Raw genomic sequence first — 25,798 nt, 5'->3', positions numbered from 1 at the left:
TTTAGGGAGACGATTCCAAACTTCAGGGCCTAGGCAGCTGAAGGCACAGCTGCCAATGGTAGATTAAAATTGGGGATGTTCAAGAGGCCGGAATTAGGGCATCACTGATATCTGAGGGTTGAAAGCTACAGAAAAGAGAAATAGAGAGGGGTGAGGCCATGGAGTAATTTGAAAATAATCAAGGATTTTAAAAGGGGCAATACTTAACTAGATGTCACTGTAAACCAATGAGCACAGAAGGTATAAGCAAACGGGACTTAGTGCAAACTGAGATAGGGAGGCAGTTTTGGATGACCTTAAGCTTACGGAATGTAAGAAGTGGGAGGACGGCCTGAAGTGCCATGGAATAGGTAAGTCTACAGTAACAAAGGCATGGCTGAGGGAGGTGGGTGGAGAATCATTGGCAAAAGCGGAGTCTTTTCTATTATGGGAGGTAACTTAGTTTCACCCTCTATAATTAGCTCCCAGAAGAGGATGAAACTGCCATATGTTTATATATTACAAAGACTGTATATGATCCAAAGGTAGGGTGGGCTGAAGATGACCTTTTAGTGCGTTTGATTTTATCCTTCAGAACACTACCTGGTGTTCTGGTTTAGCACAGTGGGCTAAACAGCTGGCTTGTAATGCAGAACAAGACCAGCAGCGCGGGTTCAATTCCCGTACCAGCCTTGCTGAACAGGCGCCGGAATGTGACGACTAGGGGTTTTTCACAGTAACTTCATTGAAGCCTACTTGTGATAATAAGCGATTATTATTGCACTACCCTTCCAATGTCTCATCACAGCACTTCACTGTTTCTTAAATGCAATCACTCTTTTCTGCCAACTTGTCCCAGTTGTTAACCACCCTTTGTGAGTAACACTTTAACCATTGGCCTGCACAGGCCTGAGCCAGATAAAGTATTGTTTGGAGTTTACTTTTAGTAAGTCGTTAAATATCTTGGCAAAGGTCATCTCTGGATACATGTCAGAATTAACCTAAAATGGAGCAAGACTAACCATTCTATACAACTGTCAACTTTTAACTAACAACTAATTTGTACTGAATGCTGTTAAGTTAAAGAAGTCTGATATTTTCTAACTACCTGAGGTGGAGTGGGTGTGGAGCTTGGCCTCACCACTGGTGGTGTAGGGTTTCTGCTTCCACCTCCTCCTGACAATATTTCTTCGGTGACGTCCTTGCCTCCCTGGTTTGGATCACGGATTCTAATCTGCAGGAGAGAAACCAACACAGTATTAAACTGTTACAACCTGATCATTATTCACACCACTTTGACTTTACAAACGACAATTCTTTGTCTGGAAAATTGACAGATATCATAAAAATCTATTTTCTCTAGCTTCAATGGTAAGAAAGTGCTCTGTTGATGTGAGACCCCTTTAAAGGGAAAACTCTGGTTGGACCATGTGACCTAATCATTCAATAGGACAGGAGCGTGCACGGCCTAAAAGAGAGCAGGCTTTTGTTCTCGGTCCTTGGAACTGGAGAAAGTAGGACCTGTATCGCAACTGCAGATACTTTGTGTCTGTAAATAAATAGTTCATAGTTGATTATTTGCTAGTGGTGATCTGGAGTCTCCATTAATACAGTATCGCAAAGAACTTTCTTATTAGTAATATTCTGCCAACATTTTACAAAAATGAAGTGTGGAACTTAAATGTTTTCAAATGTTAACAGTGTGAGGCACTTGTGAATATACCATTAAAAACAGTTTCAAAACGATGGGCAGAATTTAAACACACTCTACAAGCAATAAAGAACCGCACTATTAAACAAGCCAAAACAGAAATTAATTGCCCTGAAACATTTCTGGATTAGCTTTCTCCAATGGCAGTGCAGATCAATTTGAACTAAGTAAAATCTAATACCCTGACTATGACAAATGCCATGTATTAACACATTAGGTATAAACTAGCCATACTAACTCTGCTATTGACATAAAATAATCCTGTCTAAATGTAACGGTGAAACAAGGAAAGGTTGAAAATGCTGTGATCTTTGTCGGAGGTTTCCAAACAAGTAACAATGTGTTAATTAAGCTTTGTGAGCATGAGGAAGAGAAAAATAACAGGAATGGACATCCACAAGAGACAATGCACTACACAAAGGCATTTTAAACAGGGTGGTCCAAAATCAAAAGCAAATATTAGTGAATACTTTGTGGTAAGGAGTGTGTTGCCACAGCCAGACAGGAACATTCAGTGTTTTTAAAAGATCAGGCCATCACTGCTGTAATTGTGCATAAGCATGTGTTCTACATGTATTGTAGTTGTTTTAATTTCTGGCAATAAATTTTGTTTGTTAATTTGGAATCTAATGCTAGCTCTCATGTGTTGTGTTGATATGCTGCCCTCTGGAAATGCTTGACAGGAAGTAAAATGCAACTAGTACTAGTGATGTAGGATTCAGAGTTCTAAAAAATGAGGTCTTTGCAGTAATACGAATCTGCAGGCTTGCAGTTTCTGGTTCACTGGGCAAATATAGTCCATTCATGCGAAATGTAGTGAGATGGTTGCAAGAGTGAACAACTCAATACAATACTACAAAATTATAGCAAACTTGCAGCAGCAGATTCTACTGTCCCTTATTATGGCAAAATTGTCACTACCTAAAGAGTTCTCTCAATTTGAACACCAATTTGCGACTGATTTAAAACCTACAGAGCAAATTTCGTAATCATGGAATTCTCTTTCTGCTCTGCCTTTATGGGATATCAAAACTCTTCCACTGTATTGGAACCATAACCCAACTTCAGCGACTCCTTCCCTCAGTGGCATTCACATCAACTTTCAAAAAGAGGACAAAAATAACATTGACATAGCACTAAACAAATGTGCAGCATTAAATAATCAGCAGTATGCCAGGATTTGCAACTTGATCATGATATAGCTTATTTTATTTCAGAATCAAGTTTGCAAAACTCTACAATCAAAAACTATTCCCAGTATAACAATATACATATTTTCAGGGCCATAGGATCAAGATTTGGCCTCTCTTCCTTTTTATGTATTTAAAGCTGTTATTGCCTGTTTAATATTACGTAGTTTACCCTCAGAGTTTATCTTCTCCCTCTATTTCTTTGGTCATCTTTTGTTGGTTTTTAAAACTTTATCAATCCTCTGGTTTACCACTAATATTTGCCACACGGTATGTTTTTTTTTCAGTTTAGTACTATCCTTAAACTTTCTTGGTTAGTCATGGTTGATTTATCCCCCTTCCTACAATCCTTCTTCCGATTGGGATCTTTGTTGCAAGTATTTTTATAAACATCTGCCATTGCTGATAAACCATCTTTTCAGCTACACCCCGTTCCTAGTCCAGTCCAGCCAACTCTGCCCTCATTCCTTTGTAGTACCCTTATTTTAGTTTAGCACAGTTGTTTCTGACCCAAGTTTTGCATTCTCAAACTGAATGCTAAATTCTACCATGTTATGGTCACTTTTTCCCCAGAGGATCTTTCACTATGAGACTGTTTATTTAACCTGACTCATTACAAATTACCAGGTCAAAAATAGCCTGATCCCCAGTTGGATCTACAATATATTGTTCCAGGAAATTGCCCGAATGCACTCTATGAATTCTTCCTCATGTCTACCTGAGCCAATTTAATTAGATTGAAGTCACCCATAGTTGTGTACTTCCTCTTTTACATGCCCTCATTTATCTACTGATTTATTCTCCACCCAACACTAGTTACTGTTTTTTTTGGGGGGGCGGGGGGGGCTATAGACTACTCCCACCAGTGCCTTCTCTCCCTTTTTATTTCTTACCTCCACCAATATGGATTCTACATCTTGCGATCTGTGATAATTTCTTGCTCTCATACTTATTCCATCTCGTACTAACAAAACTATCCCATTTTCTTCCTACCTGTCCTTACAAAAAGTCATATACCCCTGAATGTTTAGTTCCCAGCTTTGATCTCTTTGCAAACACATCTCTGTAATGGTGATAAGATTATACCCATTAACCTCAATTTGTGCAGTCAATTCATTTAATTTGTTCCGAATACTACATCCATTTAAGTAAAGAGCCATTCTTTTTGCCTTTTTACCACCCCCCGATCTGATTTGTTGCATTTATTTTTAATGTTTGTACACTCTGTCCCTTCCCACACACAGAGTATTATTACTTAAATAGCTGCCTTGAAATGCTGCCATATCCTTGTGCTTTGTAAGCACGAGATGGTTGAGAAAATGTCCCTTTTAGTACTTTTGACTGAAGATGTTCGAACTCTTCAGCTCTTTTTCTTGTACTCACATGCAGGGCTCTATCACCATTGAGGATGGGAATATTTATGAAGCCCCCACTCCTGAAAGTTTGATTGTTTACTCTGATCAATTTTTTCTGGGATCATTCAGTTGACTATAACCATGTTTTTGGTGTTTCATGTACAGACATCCCTGCGTTGTAGCTTTGTAAGCATGCATCTTATTCCAAGCTATGCCCAGTGTTACTTGTGGTACAGCCTTCAACACTACAGTGAACTAGGCCCAATTCCATGCCTTGATGGTGATGGGACGAACAAGAAATGCACTTTAACATAACATTAGAGTGCGGTGAGTTATAATACTGCTGATGGCTCACAGTCCCCATGAATAATTCTGGGCAGCTAGATCAGACCTCATCTGCCCCACTTATTAACTGCCACACTAAAATGATGGAGGATGTTTTCTTTGTGAAAGTATTTCAAGATGCAAAATTATTGGTACCCAAAATTGAGGTGGTGGAGTCACGTATCAGATAGGTTAATTCTATTGGAAATCTAGATGGACAGGTGGTAGCTAACTTCCACCATGTAAAACAACACAATAGCCCACCGTTCCTCGAGCTGGATAGAAAGCTCTTCTCTTTCTTTTACAGATTCTGATCTCATCACAAAAATGAAGTCATTTTTAAATGTCCCCAATTTGTGGGCAGGAGCCATCAAACTCACTCTGCAATGTTTGTGCTGCCTCTACTTTGCTAACAAAAAAGACATGTATCTTGGACAAAATGACAGATGGCTATGGGGCAACTGAATGCTTTTAAATTCAACCTACATCAAATGCATATTAAAATCTTCACATTGAACACCAGACACACAACTAAATAGTTGAACTATTTTCCCAAAGATAGTTCCTATTGGCGTGTCAGGAATGAAACATTAATTTCATTCATCTGCACACATTAAGGTCACCTATAGAAAGCAAAAAGGAAGCTGCACATGGACTTGTCATACCGTTTTCTTTTCCCTCTTTGTTGGAGGTGGCGGCGGTTGTGTAGGCACTATCAAAGGTGCAGACGGCGAATACACAGGTTGACTGTAATAGGATGGTGCTGGTAAAAGAAAAAAGTACATTAAAATTCATCATCTTTGCTCTGCAATTTTGATGGATGAAAACTCTCTATATTTCACATGCTTTACAAAATGCGGCATATTTTAGTTTTAAGTTGTCGCTAGCAATTCAATTGCAGATGCATAGAGCTCAGAAGTCTCTTCACATCAAGATGACATCAAAATCAAACATGCAATGCTGAGATGTCCACTACTAATGTAGCTACGGGGCACAAAAGCGGAATGCTGCATCATCAGGGCCCCAGGGCCTTGAGATTAAATAGGCATGGAAACTATCCCTGCTACAGAATGAGAAGCAGGCTAAATGTATCTAGTTCCCAACAGTATTTCTTCCATTCTTACTCTGGTGTGTTGTTGAAAGTGTTGTTACTGTTTTGTCTTTTCTCCAAAATTCACAATTACAATCTTTTGGGTGCATCAGTGTAGTACATGAACCGATTGTGTAAGCGTAAAAGATGGAGTGATTTCAAAGCGAGGGGAGACTATGTAGGTAAAACTACAGTAATAACTTCTGAACGCCCAGAGGTCGGTGACTAATCTTTGGTTGGTGTCTGTCTAGTGCAGATGGAAGGTTATATTGTCGCAAAAGTCTGTTTTAAATTAAAACTCTGGCTGCTGGTGCTACTGACCAGAGTATGGATTAGTTGAAGGCACTGACTGATGGCTGAAGGGTAGTTGTGGCAGGTAGGTAGGACTGCTGCAGCAGTCTGAGTCAGCTTCTGCTCTCCATCTCACCAAAGGCTCTAAGTCTGCACTTCAAATGTTATTTGTACCTATGTGCTTTTAAAATAAGAGACAAAATTTCTGCCATTACACTTCACAAAAATAAATGTATAAGCCACTTGGCAAAAAGCTGTGCCATCTACATTGTCTTGCCACGTTATTTTGTGGGCTTTGTTATAGAAATTGGCTTTGGGGTGCTGCACAGTTCATGGACCCTGAATGTAATGCATAAAATGCAAGAAAGGACGACAATAACTGTGTTTAGGACAAAAGAGCCACAGGTGCAAGCGAAGCAATCACAGCTCAGGATCAATTAGGGCAACAATACAAAATGGTGAGAATGCAGGTCAAAGACACAGGATATGCCTACTTAATTAGCCAGCAGGTTGAGGGGAAAGAAAGCCTAATATCAAAAGCATCACAAGGTAACACTGAAACCTGTCTCTGAACATCTTAGTGCTTATCTTTCCACACAGTTATGTTCTTGTTGCTGGCTTCACCACACATTGTGAAACCTTCCTTAATTTACACCACAATCATATTCCACTGGGAAAAAAACCAGTCACATGATAGCGCCCTCATTTTTCTACCGTGAAGCACATTGAACACCAGACACACAACTATGTGTCCATTTTTTTCATGTTAAATGAGAAAAGCTGAATCTTTCTTCCTCCAACTTATTTACTCACTTCCCACACTAATTATTTTCACTCTCTTTATTCAACTGTCTTCCCTCATCAACAGCCATTCCTAAACCAGAACAGATCAGTCTAAAGACTTGCCAGACCAATACAGATGGAGTTATAACAGGATCCCAGGGAAATGGACGTGAAGCATAACCCAATATTATAAACAAAAAGTAGTGCTGAAAATCTGTTTGTTCTATGTTTCCATGATCCATTCAGAATGAAAAAACCTTCTCACCTGGATCAGCAGGTCCACAGAAGCAAAGGTTCAGATCAGAGTTCTAAGTATTACAGATATCACTGACCTCCCTGTACAGCTCACTACTTGTCACAGCCTTTTCATCTTGTGTTAAACTGCAAATACTACCACCATGTGAGGACACTGTGCTACCACATTCAGAAGGTTGCACGAGCACATGAAATCAAGAGCTGCATTACTCGTAGGACACCGAACCAGTGATTGTCATTTCAACATAAATTGCATACAAGGAGACTGCCAGCTTCAGTAGCTGTATATAACTGATTACCTTCACACAATGAAGCAACTTGCGGGATTTTCTAAACTCTGGCGCCTAGCTACATCAACTCATTCTTTGCAAGTCTGACCTTTGACCTTCCTGACATGGCCAGCTGATGCACGTCAATGTATTCTCACACATATCAGCTCCAAGGCAGGCAACATGCCAGAAGTACAGCTGCAGATAGCCCTCACCATCACGGCACTTTGATCCGTGTATACTCAATGCATAGCACCTAAAATTAAAGCTAATAGTCAGTCTGTGTTTTGGTCTCACAAAAAGTACTTACTAAATATTTAAAAGTGGCTATTACAAAACTGTTTTATCTAAGTAAACATGCATAATCAAATAAACCAGAAGTTTAATTCCTGGTCTTTGCTAAGTTAGCCAACCACAATGAAGGCAACAGCAAGACATTTGGTCTTTTTGTCTATAGCAACATGGAGCAGCAGAGAAAAGACAGAAAAACAATCCTGCTGATATTCACCATCTACTTCCATTTGGAAAATAGCTACTTGAGCGCTGTACAAGAATTGCCAATACTAACTTCCGGTGGCGGCGATGCGGAGCTAGGCCGCACGTTCGACAGCTCCTGCTTTTTTGGACTTTCGGGCTCTTAAAAGAGCCCGCAACGGAAGAATTGGAGGGGCTGGAATGCTCGGATTTGGGGGCCTATGTGGTCCTAATGTTGAACTTGCTGATGGGTGCGGGGTCGTTTCATGGTCCCCTGGAGCTGGAGGGCGCCCATCGAGTACTGCAGCGGAAGCCGAGGCCGAACGAGCTGCCCGGGGCGGTACTGGTCCGTTTTCACCGCTTGGTCGATCGGGAGTGCGTGTTGAGATGGGCGAAGGAGAGGAGCAGCAGGTGGGAGAACACGGACGTTAGGATTTATCAGGACTGGAGCGCAGAGGTGGCGAAGAGAAGGGCTGGCTTCCATCGAGCGAAGGGAGTGCTTCATAGGAAGGGGGTGAAGTTTGGCCTTCTACAGCCGGCTCGCCTCTGGGTCACTTACAAGGATCGCCAGCTCTATTTTGACTCTCCGGAGGAGGCCTGGGCTTTTGTCCAGGCAGAGAACTTGGGCTCGAACTGAGGACTGGGGGGCTGGGGAAAAATGTACTTTGTTTGGAGGCTTTGCCCTCCTGGGTATCCTGTCGTTTACATTGGCTGTGTTTGCTGATTGATGTTGCCTGTTCGTTTTCGCTATTTTGGTTTTTTTCGGGGTTGTTTTCTGGGCTGTTGTTTATTTACTGTGGTGTTTTTTTTTTGTTTTGTCCACTGGTGGGTTGGGGAGTAGTTTGGGGTCCCGATGGGTCATGTGTCCATCTTTTTCCCGCGTGTTGGGTTGAGGGGCGGAGCTCGGGTTGGAAGCGCGGGCTTTCTTCCCGCGCCGGAGGAATTGTGGGCGGGGCCGCCGCTGGTAGGGAGGGATTGGTGGCTGTGTTGCGTCGTGTGGGGGGGGGCGTGGTTATGGCGGGAGTAGCCAGGGTCAGCAGAAGTCAGCTGACTCACGGAAGCACAATGTTAGGGGTTACGCAGCTAGGGGGGCCCTAGCTTGGGGGGTGGTGGGGGGGTGGTGGGGGGCTGGGGGGGGGGGGGGGGGGGGGGGAGATGGGGGGGGGTACTGGGTTGCTGCTGCAGGGACTGTGAGGGAATGGATGGTGAAGGGGGGGTTGGAGGGGGGGGTCTGCTACCGCGGGAAGTGGGCTTGGGGGATTCCCTGGGCGCGTGGCGGGTTGAGGAAGAGCTATGGCTGATCGGCGTAGGGGGAGGGGGATGGCCCCTCCCGGGTTCAGCTGGTCACATGGAACGTGAGGGGGCTGAATGGTCCGGTGAAGCGATCCTGGGTCTTGGCTCACTTGAGGGGTTGGGCGCGGATGTGGCTATGCTCCAGGAGACGCACCTCAGGGTTACGGATCAGGTGAGGCTAAGAAAAAGTTGGGTGGGACAGGTGTTTCACTCGGGGCTTGATGCGAAGAACCGTGGGTCGTTCGTTGCGTCCAAAGTGGTGGCGGATAGTGCAGGTAGATATGTGATGGTGAGTGGGAGACTTCAGGGGGAGCGGGTGGTCTTGGTTAATGTTTATGCCCCCAACTGGGACGATGCGGGCTTCATGTGGCGAATGCTGGCCTGATCCCGGACCTGGAGACAGGGGGATTGATCCTGGGTGGGGAGTTTAACATGGTGCTGGATCCGGCTCTGGATCGTTCGAAGTCTAGGACGGGCAGGAAGCCGGCAGCGGCTTCGATGCTGAGGGGGGTTCATGGATCAGATTTGGGGGGGGGGGGGGGGGGCCCCTTGGAGGTTTTTGGAGCCGGGGGGGGTAGGGAGTTCTCCTTTTTCTCCCATGTTCATACGGCGTACTCCCGGAATGATTTTTTTGTGCTTAGCAGGGCGCTAATCCCGAGAGTACTGGGGGCGGAGTATTCGGCGATAGCCATCTCTGATCATGCCCCACATTTAGTGGATCTGGAGCTGGGGGAGGGGAAGGATCAGCGCCCGCTGTGGAGGCTGGATGTGGGGCTTTTGGCCGAGGAGGAAGTGTGCGGGCGGATCCATAAGGGCATAGAGGGGTATCTAGAAACTAATGATAACGGGGAGGTGCAAGTTGGGGTGGTTTGGGAAGAGCTAAAGGCAGTAGTCAGAGGGGAGCTGATATCTCTTCGGGCGCACAGGGAGAGGGGGGAGAGGGTCGAGAGGGAGAGGCTGGTGGAGGAAATGGTACGGGTGGATAAGAGATATGCAGACACCCCGGAGGAGGGGCTTTTGAGGAAGCGGCGCAGTCTCCAAGTGGAATTTGACATTTTAACCACCCGGAAGGCAGAGGCGCAGTGGAGGAGGGCGCAAGGGGCGGTATATGAGTACGGGGAGAAGGCAAGTCGGATGTTGGCTCACCAGCTCCGGAAGCTGGAGGCAGCTAGAGAACTTGGGGGAGCCACGGATGCAGGAGGGAACTTGGTGCGGGCTGGAAAGGACATCAATGGGGTGTTCAGATCCTTTTACGAGGGGCTGTACCGGGCGGTGCCCCCCAGGAAAGCAGGTAGGATGGACCACTTTTTGGATAGGCTGGAATTTCCAAGAGTAGGGGACGAGCGGGTGGATGGTTTGGGGGCCCCAATTCAGCTGGAGGAGTTGGTGGAGGCGCTGGGAAGCATGCAGACAGGGAAAGCGCCGGGGCCTGTCGGGTTCCAGGTGGAATTTTACAAGAAATTTTCAGATTTGCTGAGCCCTCTGCTTGTGAAGACCCTGAATGAGGCTAGGGAGGGGGGGCTCTGCCCCCAACCATGTCCAGGGCAATTATCTCTTTGCTCCTGAAGAGGGACAAGGACCCCCTTCAGTGTGGGTCTTACAGGCCAATCTCGCTCCTTAATGTAGATGTTAAATTGTTGGCAAAGGTGCTGTCCAGGAGGGTGGAGGATGTGGTCCCGACGATGATTCATGAGGATCAAACGGGGTTTGTAAAGGGAAGACAACTGAATGCCAATGTGCGGAGGCTCCTTAATGTTATGATGATGGCGCCGGCGGCTGGGGAGTCAGAAATAGTGGCATCCATGGATGCGGAGAAAGCTTTTGATAGGGTGGAGTGGAGTTACCTGTGGGAGGTGTTGCGGAGGTTTGGGTTTGGTATGGGGTTCATCAGCTGGGTGAGGTTGCTGTACAGCTCCCCGGTGGCGAGTGTGGTGACGAATGGGAGGAGGTCGGCGGACTTTCGGCTTTCCAGGGCGACGAGGCAGGGGTGCCCCTTGTCTCCATTGCTCTTCGCATTAGCGATTGAGCCCCTGGCCATGGCGCTGAGGGACTCGAAGAGTTGGAGGGGATTGTGCTTGGGGGGGGGGGGGGGGGGGGAGCACCGGTTGTCACTGTACGCAGATGATCTGCTGTTGTATGTCGCAGAACTGGTTGAGGGGATGCCAGAGGTGCTGAAGATACATGAGGAGTTTGGGGACTTATCAGGCTATAAGCTCAATGTGGGGAAAAGTGAGCGATTTGTCCTGCACCCGGGGGATCAGGAGAGGGAGATAGGTGAACTCCCGTTGAAGAGGGCTGAGAGGAGCTTTAGGTACCTTGGGGTCCAGGTGGCTAGGACCTGGGGGGCCATGCATAGGCTTAACTTTTCGAGGCTGGTGGGGCAGATGGAGGAGTTTAGGAGGTGGGACGCGCTACCGCTTTCGTTGGCGGGCAGGGTCCAGTCGATTAAGATGACGGTGCTCCCGAGGTTTTTGTTTCTTTTCCAGTGCCTCCCCATATTGGTCCCAAAGGCTTTTTTCAGAAGGGTGAATAAGTCGATTCTGGGGTTTGTGTGGGCGCGGAAGGCCCTGAGAGTAAGGAGGGTATTTTTGGAGCGAAGAAGGGAGGTACGGGGCCTGGCGCTGCCAAACCTTTGTGGATATTATTGGGCGGCGAACGTGGCGATGATTCGCAGGTGGGTGTCGGAAGGGGAGGGTGACGCATGGAAGAGATTGGAGGTGGCGCCCTGCGCGGGTATGAGTCTGGAGGCTTTGGTGACGGCCCCACTTCCACTCCCCCCGGCAAAGTACTCCACGAGTCCGGTGGTGGTTGCGTCCCTTAAAATCTGGGATCAGTGGAGACGGCATAGGGGGGAAGTGAAGGCCTCAGTTTGGGCCCCGATACGGGGCAATCACCATTTTGCGCTGGGGAGAACGGGTGGAGGATTTGGGAGTTGGCACAGGGCAGGCATCAGATAGTTTGGGGACCTCTTCCTGGATGGGAAGTTCGCGACTCTGGAGGAGCTGGTGGGGAAGTGGAACCTCCCCCCTGGGAACGCTTTTAGATATATGCAGGTCAGGGCATTTGTTAAGAGGCAGGTGGCGGAGTTTCCGCAGCTGCCGCCAAGGTGGGTGCAAGATAGGGTGCTTTCGGGGATGTGGGTCGGTGAAGGAAAGATCTCGGCTATTTACCAGCTGATGCAAGAGGAGGAGGAGGCCTCAGTAGAAGAGCTCAAAGAGAAGTGGGAGGAAGAGCTAGGGGAAGAGATTGAAGATGGAACGTGGTCGGACGCCCTGGAGAGGGTGAATTCCTCCTCCTCTTGCGCACGGCTCAGCCTAATACAGCTGAAGATGCTGCATAGGGCTCACATGACAGGGGCAAGGATGAGCCGGTTCTTCGGAGGGGAAGACAGGTGCGGGAGGTGTTCGGGAGGCCCGGCGAACCACACCCATATGTTCTGGGCTTGTCCGGCCTTGGAGAGGTTTTGGAAGTGGGTGGCGGGGACTTTGTCGGAAGTGGTCGGGTCTCGGGTCAAGCCGGGCTGGGGGCTCGCGATCTTTGGGGTAGCTTCGGAGCCGGGAGTGCAGGAGGCGAGAGAGGCTGGAATTCTGGCCTTTGCATCTCTAGTAGCCCGGCGCAGGATTCTGTTACAGTGGAGGGATATGCGGCCCTCGAGTTCGGAGGCCTGGATCAACGACATGGCTGGGTTCATCAAGTTGGAGAGGATGAAGTTTGCCCTGAGGGGGTCAGTACAGGGGTTCTTTCGGCGGTGGCAGCCCTTTCTCGACTTCCTGGCGAAGGGATAGAGAGTGGTCGGTCTCAGCAGCAACTTGGGGGGGGGTTTGGGGATAGTTAGGGGGTTTGTTTTTGCGGCGGTGGGTTTGCTATGTTGTTATTTTCTTCTTTCTTGTATTGCTGTTGGTTTTTTGTTATTATTTATTTTGGGGGGGGTGAGTTATTTTCTTGTGTTGGTGTGGAAACACGCCTTGTTTGTTTTAAATTGTGGGGAGAAAATTTGTCATTGAAAAACTTGAATAAAAATTATTTAAAAAAAAAAGAATTGCCAATACTTACGAAATTATACCCTGACAAACAAGTCACCATCACCAAGATGAAATCAAAACATTTAGATGAGGGAGGTCGAGGGAACTGAATTGCAACTAGAGATTTCAAATTAAGTTCAGATTTTGCTCTCAGTGACACCCACTTTGCACTTAAGGAAAAACCCAGCAGACCGATCTAGGTAATGTTTGCAAACAACTGCCAAGACATCTGCAATTACTGTTCATCTCTCAGAATATAAACTTTTTTCAGCTCTTCATTCTCAATGGGAAAATCCAGTCAGTATCAGCTACAGGGTTTCAGCAGATAACTCAATAGAAATTCTGCAATCAGCATCTTTCTCAGCCCTGTAGTGGCAACTGCGATATGCCTGCCAAGAAGTATGCAGTACAGAGCAGGTTTTTCTTCCTATTATTTATGGGATGTAAACATTGCTGGTATCCTTATTAAGGTGATGGTTATGGACTGCCTTCTTAAACAGCTGCAGTTCATGCAGCGAAGGTACTTCCACGGCATTGTTAGGTAGGGAGTTTAAGGATTGACAGTGACTTGAAGGGGAACTTGATGTTTCCATGCATCCGTTGACTTTGGTCTGAGAGGTAGTAGAGGCCAGATGTTTGGTAAAAGCTCGGAAAGAAGCTTTAGTGGATCAGTGCAGTGCATCTTGCAGGTCATAGACTTTACAGCCAAGATGGGCAGGATGTCAATCAGCTGGCTTGCTCTGTCCTGGATGGTTTTGAACTGTGTTAGAGCTGTACTCAGCCAGGCAAGTGGCAAGTATTCCATCTCCTGACCTGAGCCTTACGGTAGTATACAGACTTGGCGGAAGTTAGGTGCTGAGTCAATTACCCAGAATACCAAGTCTTTGAACTGTTCTTGTCACAACTATTTATGTGGCTGTTCCAGCTAAGTATCTGGTAAATAGTGACCGCCACATTGATAACAGACCAAGGACCCACCTGCTTCAAGAAGACCACCATCATACTGGTGCCAAAGAAGAACCAGGCAATGTGCCCCAACAACTATCGTTCGTGGTCTTCACAACAATTGTAATGAAATGCTTCGAGAGGCTGGTCACGAGGCATGTCAACTCCATACTCTCAGAATGCCTAGATCCACCGCAAATCGCATACTGCTTCAACCGATCCACAGCCGATGCCATCGCCCTGGCCCTACACTCATCCCTGGAGCATCTCGACAACAAGGACTCCTACGGCAGACCCCTATTAATTGACTACAGCTCCATCTTCAACACAATAAACCCAGCCAAACTGATATCAAAGCTCCAAAACCTAGGACTTGGCGCTTCCCTCTCCAACTGGATCCTCAACATACTGACCCATAGACCACAATCAGTAAAGATAAACAACACCTCCTCCGCGATAGTCCTCAATACAGGGGCCTCGCAAGGCTACATACTGAGCCACCTGCTATACTCCCTATACACACACGACTGCGTGGCAAAATTTGGCTCCAACTCCATCTGCAAGACAACACGGTCGTATTGGGTCGGATCTCAAACAAAGATGAGTCAGAATGCAGGAGGGAGAGCCTAGTGGAGTGGTGTAGCGACAAACAATCTCTTCCTCAATGTCAGCAAAACTAAAAAGCTGGCCATTGACTTCAGGAAGCAAAGTATCGTATGCACCCCTGTCAGCATCAACAGGGACGAGATGGAGATGGTTTACAGCTTCAAATTCCTAGGTGTGTACATCACCAACAATCTGCCCTGGTCCACCCATGTTAGCGCTATGACCAAGAAAGTGCAACAGCGCCTATACTTTCTCAGGAAACTAAGGAAATTCCACATGTCCACATTGACTCTTACCAACTTTTACAGATGCGCCATAGAAAGCATCCTATTTGGCTGCACCACAGCCTGGTATGGCAACTCCTCGGCTCAAGACCGTAAGAAACTACAGAGAGTCATGAACACCATACAGTCCATCACGCGAACCCGCCTCCCATCCATCGCCTCCATCTACTACACATCCCACTGCCTTGGGAAGGCGGGCAGCATAATCAAAGACCCCTGCCACCCGGCTTACTTACTCTTCCAACCTCTTCCATCGGGCAGGAGATACAAAAGTCTGAGAACACCCACTAACAGATTCAAAAACAGCTTCTTCCCTGCTTTTACCAGACTCCTAAACAGCCCTCTTATGGACTGATCTGATCTCTTCACACATCTCTACTGAGCAGTACAACATTTCTGTATTCTACACCCGATGCCCGTGTTTATGTATTTACATTATGTATTTTATGTTTGCCTTATTATGTATTTTCTTTGCATGTATGGAATGATCTGACTGAGCTGTACACAGAACAATACTTTTCACTGATCTCTGTACACGTGAAAATAAACCAATCCAGACAACAGTAATGCAATTGAATGTTTTGATTCATGGGTTCGGTTCACTCTTGCTGAATATGACCGTTGCGGAGAATTTTTGTGATGCAAATGTTACTTGCCTCTTCTCAGTCCAGGCCAGAATGTTGACTGTATGCAGCAAGGCCTGGACATGGACCGCTTCATTACCGTTGGAACTGAATGCAATCATCAGCTTCTGGCCTTATGATAAAGATGAAGGAGAGTTCCGGTTGCGGCTATGACCAGCTAAGTCGCACGTTTGGCGGCTCCTGCTACAAAGGTGTTTTCGGGCCGATTGGAGGGCCCCAACGGCGCTGTAAGGACAAATCCCGGTGGGAGAAGGCTCCCTGAGGAGAACCAGACCAACTTTATGGTCGGTACCCGGAGTGGGGTGGTAAAGAAAGCAACAGCAGCTCCTCAAAAAAAGCGGGGGAAGAAGACCAAAATGGCGGCCGGTGGCGCACCCGAGGAATGGAGGAAATGGGCGGAGGAGCAGCAGGCCGCTCTCCTGCGCTTCTTTACGGAGCTGAAAATGGAGCTCTTGGAGTCAATGAATGCGACGACCACCAGGCTGATGGGAGCCCAGGCGACCCAAGAGGCGTCGATTCGGGAGCTGCAGCAGGAGATGACTGTGAGGGAGGAGGAGGCCACGGTCCTCGTGGGAAAGGTAGAGGTGCACGAGGCACTCCACCTGAAATGGCAGAGCCGTTTTGAGGAGCTGGATACCCGAATGAGGCGGAAGAACCTGAGGATCTTGGGCCTGGCAGAAGGCCTGGAGGGGTCAGACCTCCCGGGATACGTAGCAGAAATACTGAGCTCCCTGATGGGGGCAGGGGCCGTCCCTTCGCCCCTGGAGCTGGAAGAGGCCTACAGGGTCATGGCTAGGAAGCCAAGAGCAAATGAGCCCCCGAGGGCGGTGCTGGTGCGGTTCCAGCGACTCAGCGATCGTGAGAGAGTGCTGGAGTGGGCCAAGAGGGAAAGGAGCAGCAAGTGGGAGAATTCGACGGTGAGGGTCTACCAGGACTGGAGTGTGGAGGTGGCTAAGCGGCGGGCCCGGTACAACCGGACGAAGGCGGTGCTACATGAAAAACGGATCAGGTTCGGAATGCTGCAGCCAGCGCGCTTGTGGGTCACCTACAGGAACCAACACCACTATTTTGAGTCCCCAGAGGAGGCGTGGGCCTTTGTACAGGAAGAGAAACTGGACTCGAATTAGACCCAGGGGATACTTAGCGGCCGTAGCCGCTCGGGTACTTTCAGCTGAACAAGCGGTTTTTTTTTTCGGCTGGGTCGGAACTGGGCAACTCTTATTGGAACGGTTTCCTTTTTTTTTTTTTCTTCTTTCCTTGTTTGGATCTTGAACTCTTGCTTTGGGTTTTTCTTCTGATGTTTTTTCCCCCCTTTGCCAACTTCCCTTAGTTATTGTTATTGTGGTTATTCATGGTTATTTATGGTTATTTATACTGTTTGGTAGAGGGCGACTGTTAAGTACATTGTTATTTGTTATCTATCTGTTATTTATAATGTTAAGTTGGGGAGGCGGGACGGGGGGGAGAGCAGATCGGGGATATGGGCTCCTAGGGGGGGTTCTTTACAGGCATGGACGGGGACGGGGGTGGAACTGAAGATGGCGGGGTGGGGTGTGGCAGGGCAAAGCGCGGGCTTTCCTCTGTTTTCCCGCACGCGGGGCAGAGGAGGGGGAGGGGAGGAGTGCGGGGCGTGGCTAGCAATGGCGACCTTTCCCGCGTTGGAGCGGGGCCAGGGAGGAGTGGCAAGGGGGGGGGGGGGGGGGGGGGGGGGGGGGGGGGGGGGGGGCCCCCCCCCCCCCCCCCGAGCCGGGGGGAGTCGGAGTGTGGCAGGAGCAGCCGGGTCAGCGTAAACCAGCTGACTTACGGGAGTACGATGGAGGGTACATCGCGGCTAGGAGGGGTCCTAGCCTGGGGGGGGGGGGGTTAGGGAGGGACACCGGGTTGCTGCTGGAAAGACCAGAAACGGGAAGTGGAGGACTGGAGAGGTGGGGGGAGGGGGCCATCGCCATGGGGAGCGGGTCAGAAGGGGAGGGTCGACCCGGGGCGAGCAGGGAACAGGACATGGCTAATCGGCAGGGGAAGGGGGCGGGTCGTCCCGCGTCCCGGCTGATCACTTGGAACGTGAGGGGGCTGAATGGGCCGGTCAAGAGGTCAAGGGTATTCTCACACCTGAAGGGACTGAAGGCTGATGTAGCAATGTTACAGGAGACCCATTTGAAGGTAGTGGACCAGGTTCGCCTGAGAAGGGGGTGGGTGGGACAGGTGTTCCACTCTGGATTGGACGCAAAGAACCGGGGGGTGGCGATTCTGGTGGGAAAGAGGGTGTCGTTCGTGGCGGAGGAGGTGGTGGCGGACAAGGAGGGTAGGTATGTGATGGTGAAGGGTAAGCTACAGGGGGAGAAAGTGGTGATGGTCAACGTATATGCCCCGAACTGGGATGACGCGGGTTTTATGAGGCGCCTATTGGGCCTCATTCCGGGACTGGAGGCAGGGGGCTTGATCATGGGGGGGGACTTTAACACAGTGCTGGACCCCGGGCTAGACAGATCGAGCTCAAGGACCAATAGGAGGCCGGCAGCGGCAGAAGTGCTGAGGGGGTACATGGAGCAGATGGGAGGAGTAGACCCATGGAGGTTTGGTAGGCCGAGGGCGAGGGAGTATTCCTTTTTCTCCCACGTCCATAGAGTGTACTCCAGAATCGATTTCTTCGTGTTGAGCAGGGGGCTGATCCCGAGGGTACGGGAAGCTGAGTACTCGGCCATTGCGATCTCTGATCATGCACCACATTGGGTGGATGTGGAAATGGGGGAGGCGCGGGACCAGCGCCCGCTGTGGCGGCTGGATGTGGGGCTGTTAGCGGACGACGAGGTGTGTAAAAGGGTCCGGAAGAGCATTGAGAGCTATCTGGACTTGAATGACACGGGTGAGGTGCAGGTGGGGATGGTCTGGGAGGCCCTGAAGGCAGTGATCAGGGGAGAGCTGATCTCCATAAGGGCACACAGAGAAAGAAAGGAGAGGCAGGAGAGGGAGAGGCTGGTGGGGGAGCTTTTGGAAGTGGATAGGAGATATGCGGAGGCACCAGAGGAGGGGCTGCTGGGAGAACGGCGCAGCCTGCAGGTCAAGTTCGACCTGCTGACCACCAGGAAGGCAGAGACGCAGTGGAGAAGGGCACAGGGCGCGGTCTATGAGTATGGGGAAAAGGCGAGCAGGATGCTGGCACACCAGCTTCGCAAACGAGATGCGGCTGGGGAGATTGGGGGAGTGAAGGAGAGGGGCGGGAAGGTAGTGCAGAAGGGGCAAGAAGTGAATGGGGTCTTCAGGGATTTTTACAAGGAGTTGTATCGGTCTGAGCCGCCGACGAGGAGAGGGGGAATGGAGGACTTCCTAAACAAATTGAGGTTCCCAAGGGTCCAGGAGGGGCTGGTAGAAGGGCTGGGGGCGCCAATAGGGCTAGAGGAGCTAGTCAAGGGAATAGGTCAGATGCAAGCGGGGAAGGCGCCGGGGCCAGATGGGTTCCCGGTGGAATTCTACAAGAAAAATGTGGACTTGGTGGGACCGGTACTGGTACGAGCCTTTAATGAGGCGCGAGAGGGGGGGGTTCTGCCCCCGACAATGTCGCAGGCTCTGATCTCCCTGATATTGAAGCGGGATAAAGACCCCGTGCAGTGCGGGTCCTACAGGCCTATCTCGCTTCTGAACGTGGATGCCAAGTTGCTGGCAAAGATCCTGGCAGCTAGAATAGAGGATTGTGTGCCAGGGGTAATCCATGAGGACCAGACGGGGTTCGTGAAGGGGCGGCAGCTCAACACAAACGTGCGGAGATTGCTGAATGTAATTATGATGCCGGCAGTGGAGGGGGAGGCTGAAATAGTGGTAGCGCTGGACGCGGAGAAGGCATTCGATAGGGTGGAGTGGGAGTACCTGTGGGAGACGTTGGAACGGTTTGGGTTTGGGGAAGGGTTTATTAAGTGGGTGAAGTTGCTCTACTCGGCCCCGACGGCGAGTGTAGTGACAAACGGGAGGAGGTCGGAGTATTTCGGGCTCCACCGAGGGACCAGGCAGGGATGTCCCCTATCCCCCCTACTTTTCGCACTGGCGATTGAACCGTTGGCGATGGCACTGAGGGGTTCAGGGGGGTGGAGAGGACTGACTAGGGGAGGGGAGGAACATCGAGTATCGCTGTATGCGGATGATCTACTGCTGTACGTGGCAGACCCAGAAGGGGGAATGCCGGAGATAATGGAACTATTAGCAGAGTTTGGGGACTTTTCGGGGTACAAACTAAATTTGGGCAAAAGCGAGGTTTTTGTGATACACCCGGGGGACCAGGGAGAGGGTATTGGGAGACCCTAGGGGTGCAGGTGGCAAGGAACTGGGGGACCCTCCACAAGTTGAACTTTTCCAGGCTGGTGGAACAGATGGAGGAGGAATTTAAGAGGTGGGACATGGTACCGCTGTCGCTGGCGGGGAGGGTGCAGTCAATCAAAATGACGGTCCTCCCAAGGTTCCTGTTTTTATTTCAGTGCTTGCCCATCTTCCTCCCTAGGGCCTTCTTCAAAAAGGTGACGAGTAGCATTATGAGCTACGTGTGGGCGCACGGCACCCCAAGGGTGAGGAGGGTCTTTTTGGAGCGGAGTAGGGACAGTGGAGGGCTGGCACTACCCAATCTCTCGGGGTATTACTGGGCGGCAAATGTGTCAATGGTGCGCAAGTAGATGATGGAAGGGGAGGGGGCAGCTTGGAAACGAATGGAGAGGGCGTCCTGTGGCAACACAAGCCTGGGGGCCCTAGTAACAGCACCATGGCCGCTCCCCCCCACGAGGTACACCACGAGCCCGGTGGTGGCGGCCACCCTCAAGATATGGGGGCAGTGGAGGCGACACAGGGGGGAAAGGGGAGGTCTGTTGGCGGCGCCAATAAGAGGGAACCATAGATTCATCCCGGGGAACATCGACGGGGGATTTCAGAGCTGGTACAGGGTGGGCATACGGCAGCTGAAGGACCTGTTTATAGAGGGGAGTTTTGCGAGCCTGGGAGGGCTGGAGGAGAAGTTTGAGCTCCCCCCGGGAAACATGTTCAGATATTTACAAGTGAAGGCATTTGCTAGGCGGCAGGTGGAGGGGTTCCCCCTGCTCCCCAGTAAGGGGGCGAGTGATAGGGTGCTCTCGGGGGTCTGGGTCGGAGGGGGGAAGATATCAGACATCTACAAGATAATGCAGGAGGCGGAAGAAGCATCAGGGGAGGAGCTGAAAGCCAAGTGGGAAGGGGAGCTGGGAGAGCAGATAGAAGACGGGACGTGGGCGGATGCACTGGAGAAGGTCAATTCTTCCTCCTCGTGTGCGAGGCTGAGCCTCATTCAATTTAAGGTGCTGCATAGAGCTCACATGACGGGGACAAGGATGAGCCGGTTCTTTGGGGGTGAGGACAGGTGTGTCAGATGTCTGGGAAGCCCAGCGAACCATGTGCATATGTTCTGGGCATGCCCGGTGCTGGAAGGGTTCTGGAAGGGGGTGGCAAGGACGGTGTCGAAGGTGGTGGGGTCCAGGGTCAAACCAGGATGGGGGCTTGCGATCTTTGGGGTCGGGTAGAACCGGGGGTACAGGAGGCTAGGGAGGCCGGAATACTGGCCTTTGCGTCCCTAGTGGCTCGACGAAGGATATTAATTCAATGGAAGGACGCGAGGCCTCCAAGCGTTGAAACTTGGATTAACGATATGGCTAGCTATATTCAGCTAGAAAGGATCAAATTTGCCCTGAGAGGGTCGGTACAGGGATTCTCCAGGCGGTGGCAACCTTTCCTTGACTTTTTGGATCAGAGATAGACGTTCGGGGTCGTGGCAGCAACAACCCGGGGGGGGGGGGGGGGGGCAGCAAGGGTCGTGGGGGGACATGCACGACTGTAACGCGGGCAAGTCTGCTCGCTGCTCATGTCTGAAACTGTAGGCTGCCTTGTTTGTTAAGTTGTTGCTTGGGGGGGGGGGGGGGGGGGGAGGACTGGTGCGCGCGAGAGGGCGGGCGAGGGAGGGATATTTGCCTAGAGGGATTGTGTTGTGAATAATTAAAAAAATTAGTAGGGGTAAATGTTTGTATGGAAAAACTCTTTCAATAAAAATTATTTAAAAAAAAAGATAAAGATGAAGGAGTTGAAGTTGGTTGGTCCCCTGACATTAGTCTAAGGAACTCCTGCAGAAATATCCTGAGACGAGGACTTCCAGTGGCGGAGATGTCCAAGTGAGCCGCACATTCGGCGGGCTCTCACTCCGGCGGGCGTTTAGGGACTGATTCCCCGCGATAGCGGGACCACGGACCTAAAGGAAGGCGGCAGCGAAAGTGCTGAGGAGCGGGCTGCGGCATATGCAACAGCGGGAGTCCAGGAGGCAGAAGAAAAGAGAGAAAAAGGGACAGAGACAAGGACCTGAAAAAACTTACCTGGAACGTAAGATGGCGGACACACGGACCCTGGACTCAGCAATCCAACAGGCGCTCGATAACATGCTCCAGGTAATGAAGTCCAGTTTTGAAGCGCTGAAGCGGGACAGCTTGGACCCAATCCAGAGAGCGGTGGATCAGCTGAACCAGAGGCTGGATGCGCAAGATGTTAAAGTTAAGGAGCTGGGAGAGGCGGTGGAGGAGCAGGCGGATGCGCAGATGGTTGCGGCGCAAGAAGTTGACGGGCTGAAGGAGCGGCAGAGAAGATTGCTAGACAGAGTGGAGGAGCTGGAGAATAGAGCCCGCAGGAACAACCTGAGGATGGTCGGCCTCCCGGAGGGGGCTGAGGGAGCTGATGCCGCAGCGTTTGTAGAAGACCTATTGATGCAGCTGATGGGGGCCGAAGCCTTTCCGCGACTGCCGGAGCTGGAGGGTGCACACAGAGTACAGGCGAGGCAGCCGGGCGGACCCCCCCCGCCCGATGGTGATTAGGTTCCACAGGTTCGTGGACAAGGAGCGGGTGCTGCGGTGGGCAAAGAGCGCCAGGAGCAGCGCGTGGAACAACAGTGTCCTCCGCATTTACCAGGACCTAAGCCAGGAGGTGGCTCGGCGGCGAGCAGCCTTTAAGAATGTCAAGGAGGTGCTGTTCAAGAAGCACGTGATGTTTGGTCTGCTGTTCCCGGCTCGTTTATGGGTCACGCACCAGGGTCAGCACCACTACTTCTCCGAGCCTGAAGAAGCGATGACTTTGTGAGGGATCAGGGGGTTGTTCTGCTGACGTGGGAGGGACTTGAAATAGGCACTGGAAAGGAGGTCGAGTGTGAAGGCAGCCAACGGGCGGGCCAGGAATGGCGCGACGCACGGGCCGGGGGCCGGCCAGAGAAAGGCTATGGCTGACCAGCGTGGGGCGGGGCGGGGGGGGGGGGGATTATGCCCCCCCGACCAAGCTGATCACCTGGAACATCAGGGTACTAAATGGGCCGGTTAAGAGGGCGTGGGTGTTCGCGCACTTTCGGGCTCGGAGGGTGGACGTAATTATGTTGCAGGAGACACATCTGAAAGTGTCTGACCAGACCAGGCTGGATTAGCCAGGTCTTCCACTCAGACTTGGATTAGAAGTCCAGGGTGGTGGCAATCATGATCACAAGCGGGTGCAACTTGAGGCGGAGGGCATAGCCGCAGACAGGGGGGCAGATACCTGATGGTACGGGCAGACTGGAGGGGAGAAGAGTGGTGCTGGTGAATATATATTCCCCAAACTGGGATGACGTGGACTTCATTAAAAGAGTGCTGGGGAAGATCCCAGACCTGGACTCTCGCAGGCTAATAATGGGCGGGGGGACGGGGACTTTAACATGGTCCTTGACCCGGCTTTGGATCGGTCGTGTCCCAGAACGGGTAGACTCCCAGCAATGGCAAGGGAGCTGAAAGGCTTTATGGAGCAAATGGGGGCAGTGGACCCCTGGAGAGCCAGACAGCCGACAGGAAGGGGCTACTCGTTTTACTCGCACGTCCATAAAGTATATTCTAGGATAGATTTCTTCGTACTAAGCAGGGATTGTATAAGGGAGGTAAAGAACACAGAATATTCGGCAGTCACTATCTCAGACCATGCCCTGCACTGGGTAGACCTGCAGATCAGGGGGGCGAGCTACCAACGCTCACAATGGAGGCTAGACGTGGGACTGCTGTCGGAGGAGGGGATCTGTGAGAGGCTTCGGAGGTGTATGCGAAATTACCTGCAGGTGAATGACACGGGGGAGGTCTCAGCGGCGACCCTGTGGGAGGCGCTAAAGGCAGTAGCGCGGGGGGAGCTGATTTCAATTGGGGCCCACAGAGCCAAGGCAGACCGGGCAGAGATGGATAGATTGGTCAGGGAAATGGGTCGGATAGATGAAGAGCACGCGGAGTCCCCGGGGGAGGTTTTACTCAGGGAGAGGCAGAGACTACAGGCAGAACTGGGGGCACTATCCACGAGTAGGGCCGTGGAACAGCTTAGGAATGCAAGGGGCGTGGTGTACGAGCATGGGGAAAAGGCTAGCAGACTGTTAGCGCAGCAACTCAGGAAGAGGGAGGCGGCCAGGGAAATAAGTAGAGTGATGTATGGGGAGGGGCGCAAAGTGGAAGACCCGGCAGGATTGAATAAGGTATTCCGGGACTTCTATCGCAAGCTGTATACTTCGGAGCCGCCGGAAGAACCGGAGGAGATGAAAAGGTTTCTGGACGGGTTAACATTCCCAACAGTAGGTAGGGGGCGAGTGGATGAGCTGGGGGCCCCGATTAGAGTGGAGGAGATTTTGGGGGGCCTAAAGGCCATGCAGTCGGGGAAAGCCCCGGGGCCGGATGGATACCCAGTAGAGTTTTATAGGAAGTTTTCTGAGCTAGTGTCCGATCTTGGCGAGGGTTTTCAACGAGGCAAGGGACAGAGGGACCCTGCCGCCGACAATGTCACAAGCCACTATATCACTGATATTGAAGCGGGGTAAAGACCCGGAGGCGTGCGGGTCCTACAGGCCAATCTCCCTGATTAATGTTGACGCCAAGCTCCTGGCAAAGGTACTGGCGGTTAGAATGGAGGACTGCGTACCGGAGGTGATTGGGGAGGACCAAACTGGGTTCGTGAAAGGTAGGCAGCTGGCGGCCAACCTGAGAAGATTACTTAATGTGATAATGATGCCCCCGGCGGGCAGGGAGACGGAGGTAGTGGTGGCGATGGACACCGAGAAGGCCTTTGACCGGGTGGAGTGGGACTACCTATGGGAAGTGCTCGGACGGTTTGGGTTCGGGGAGGGACTGGTGGATTAGATCAAATTATTATATCAGGCCCCGAAGGCCAGCGTCAGGACTAACAGAGAAGTGTCAGAGTACTTTAGGCTGTACCGAGGGACCAGACAGGGCTGCCCGCTCTCCCCGCTGCAGTTTGCGCTGGCCATAGAGCCGCTGGCGATTGCGTGAGAGCCGCAGAGGGATGGAAGGGGATGGTGAGGGGCGGGGTAGAACATAGGGTCTCTCTTTACGCACACGACCTGCTCCTGTACGTGTCGGACCCAGTGGCCGGGATGGGAAGTATACTGGGAATGTTGAGGAAGTTCGGCCAGGTATCCGGATACAAATTAAATACGGCCAAGAGTGAAATGTTTGTGGTACAGGCAAGGGGCCAGGAGAACAGATTGAGAGGGCTACCGTTTAGGCTTGTTGAGGAAAATTTCCGGTATTTGGGAATCCAGGTGGCACGAGACTGGGGCAGGCTGCACAAGTTAAATTTGGCCAGGGTGGTGGAGCAAATGAAGGGAGAGTTTCGGAGATGGGATGCACTCCCGCTGTCGCTGGCAGGGAGGGTGCAGACTGTAAAGATGAAAATCCTCCCTAGATTTCTGTTTGTTTTTCAGTGCCTCCCGATCTTTGTCCCACAGTCCTTCTTCAAAAGAGTTAACAGGATGATCATGAGCTTTGTCTGGGCGGGGAAATCCCTGCGGGTGAAGAAGGCGATGCTGGAGAGGAACCGCAGCGAGGGAGGGCTGGCTTTGCCGAGTCTGATTAATTATTACTGGGCGGCCAACATCTCTATGATAAGGAAGTGGATGGTGGGTACGGGGTCTATCTGGGAGCAGGTGGAGGCGGCTTCGTGCAGGGGCTCCAGCTTGGCAGCCCTGGTTACGGCTCCTCTACCGCTGCCGCCGGCCAGGTACTCTACCAGCCCGGTAGTGGTGGCGACCCTGCGGATATGGGGCCAGTGGAGGAGGCATGTAGGGGAGACGGGGGCGTCGGTTTGGGCGCCAATCTGCGACAACCATCAGTTTGCCCCCGGGAGTATGGATGGGGGGTTTCGAGCATGGCGGCGAGCGGTGGTGGGAAGGGTGGGCGGTATGTTCCTGGAAAGGAGCTTTGCGAGTTTGAGGAGCTTGGAGGAGAAAT

The 25,798-nt window shown here is 50.8% G+C and overlaps 1 protein-coding gene across 30 annotated transcripts in view; it reads right to left on the bottom strand.

Annotated features, from left to right (window-relative positions):
- The window catches only part of LOC119979278 (eukaryotic translation initiation factor 4 gamma 3-like), a 504,690-nt gene that overhangs the window by 194,099 nt on the left and 284,793 nt on the right, over window positions 1–25,798 (bottom strand). For all 30 annotated transcript variants that reach the window (XM_038821282.1, XM_038821283.1, XM_038821288.1 and 27 more), the window contains 2 exons: window positions 5,225–5,322; window positions 1,088–1,213 (listed from right to left, as the gene is read on the bottom strand). In XM_038821282.1, coding sequence (XP_038677210.1) covers window positions 1,088–1,213; window positions 5,225–5,322 — 224 coding nt within the window. The remainder of the gene's footprint in view (window positions 1–1,087; window positions 1,214–5,224; window positions 5,323–25,798) is intronic.

Source organism: Scyliorhinus canicula, chromosome 16 (assembly GCF_902713615.1).
Source record: "Scyliorhinus canicula chromosome 16, sScyCan1.1, whole genome shotgun sequence".
NCBI lineage: Eukaryota > Metazoa > Chordata > Chondrichthyes > Carcharhiniformes > Scyliorhinidae > Scyliorhinus > Scyliorhinus canicula.
This window is presented reverse-complemented; position numbering and strand designations above follow the sequence as displayed.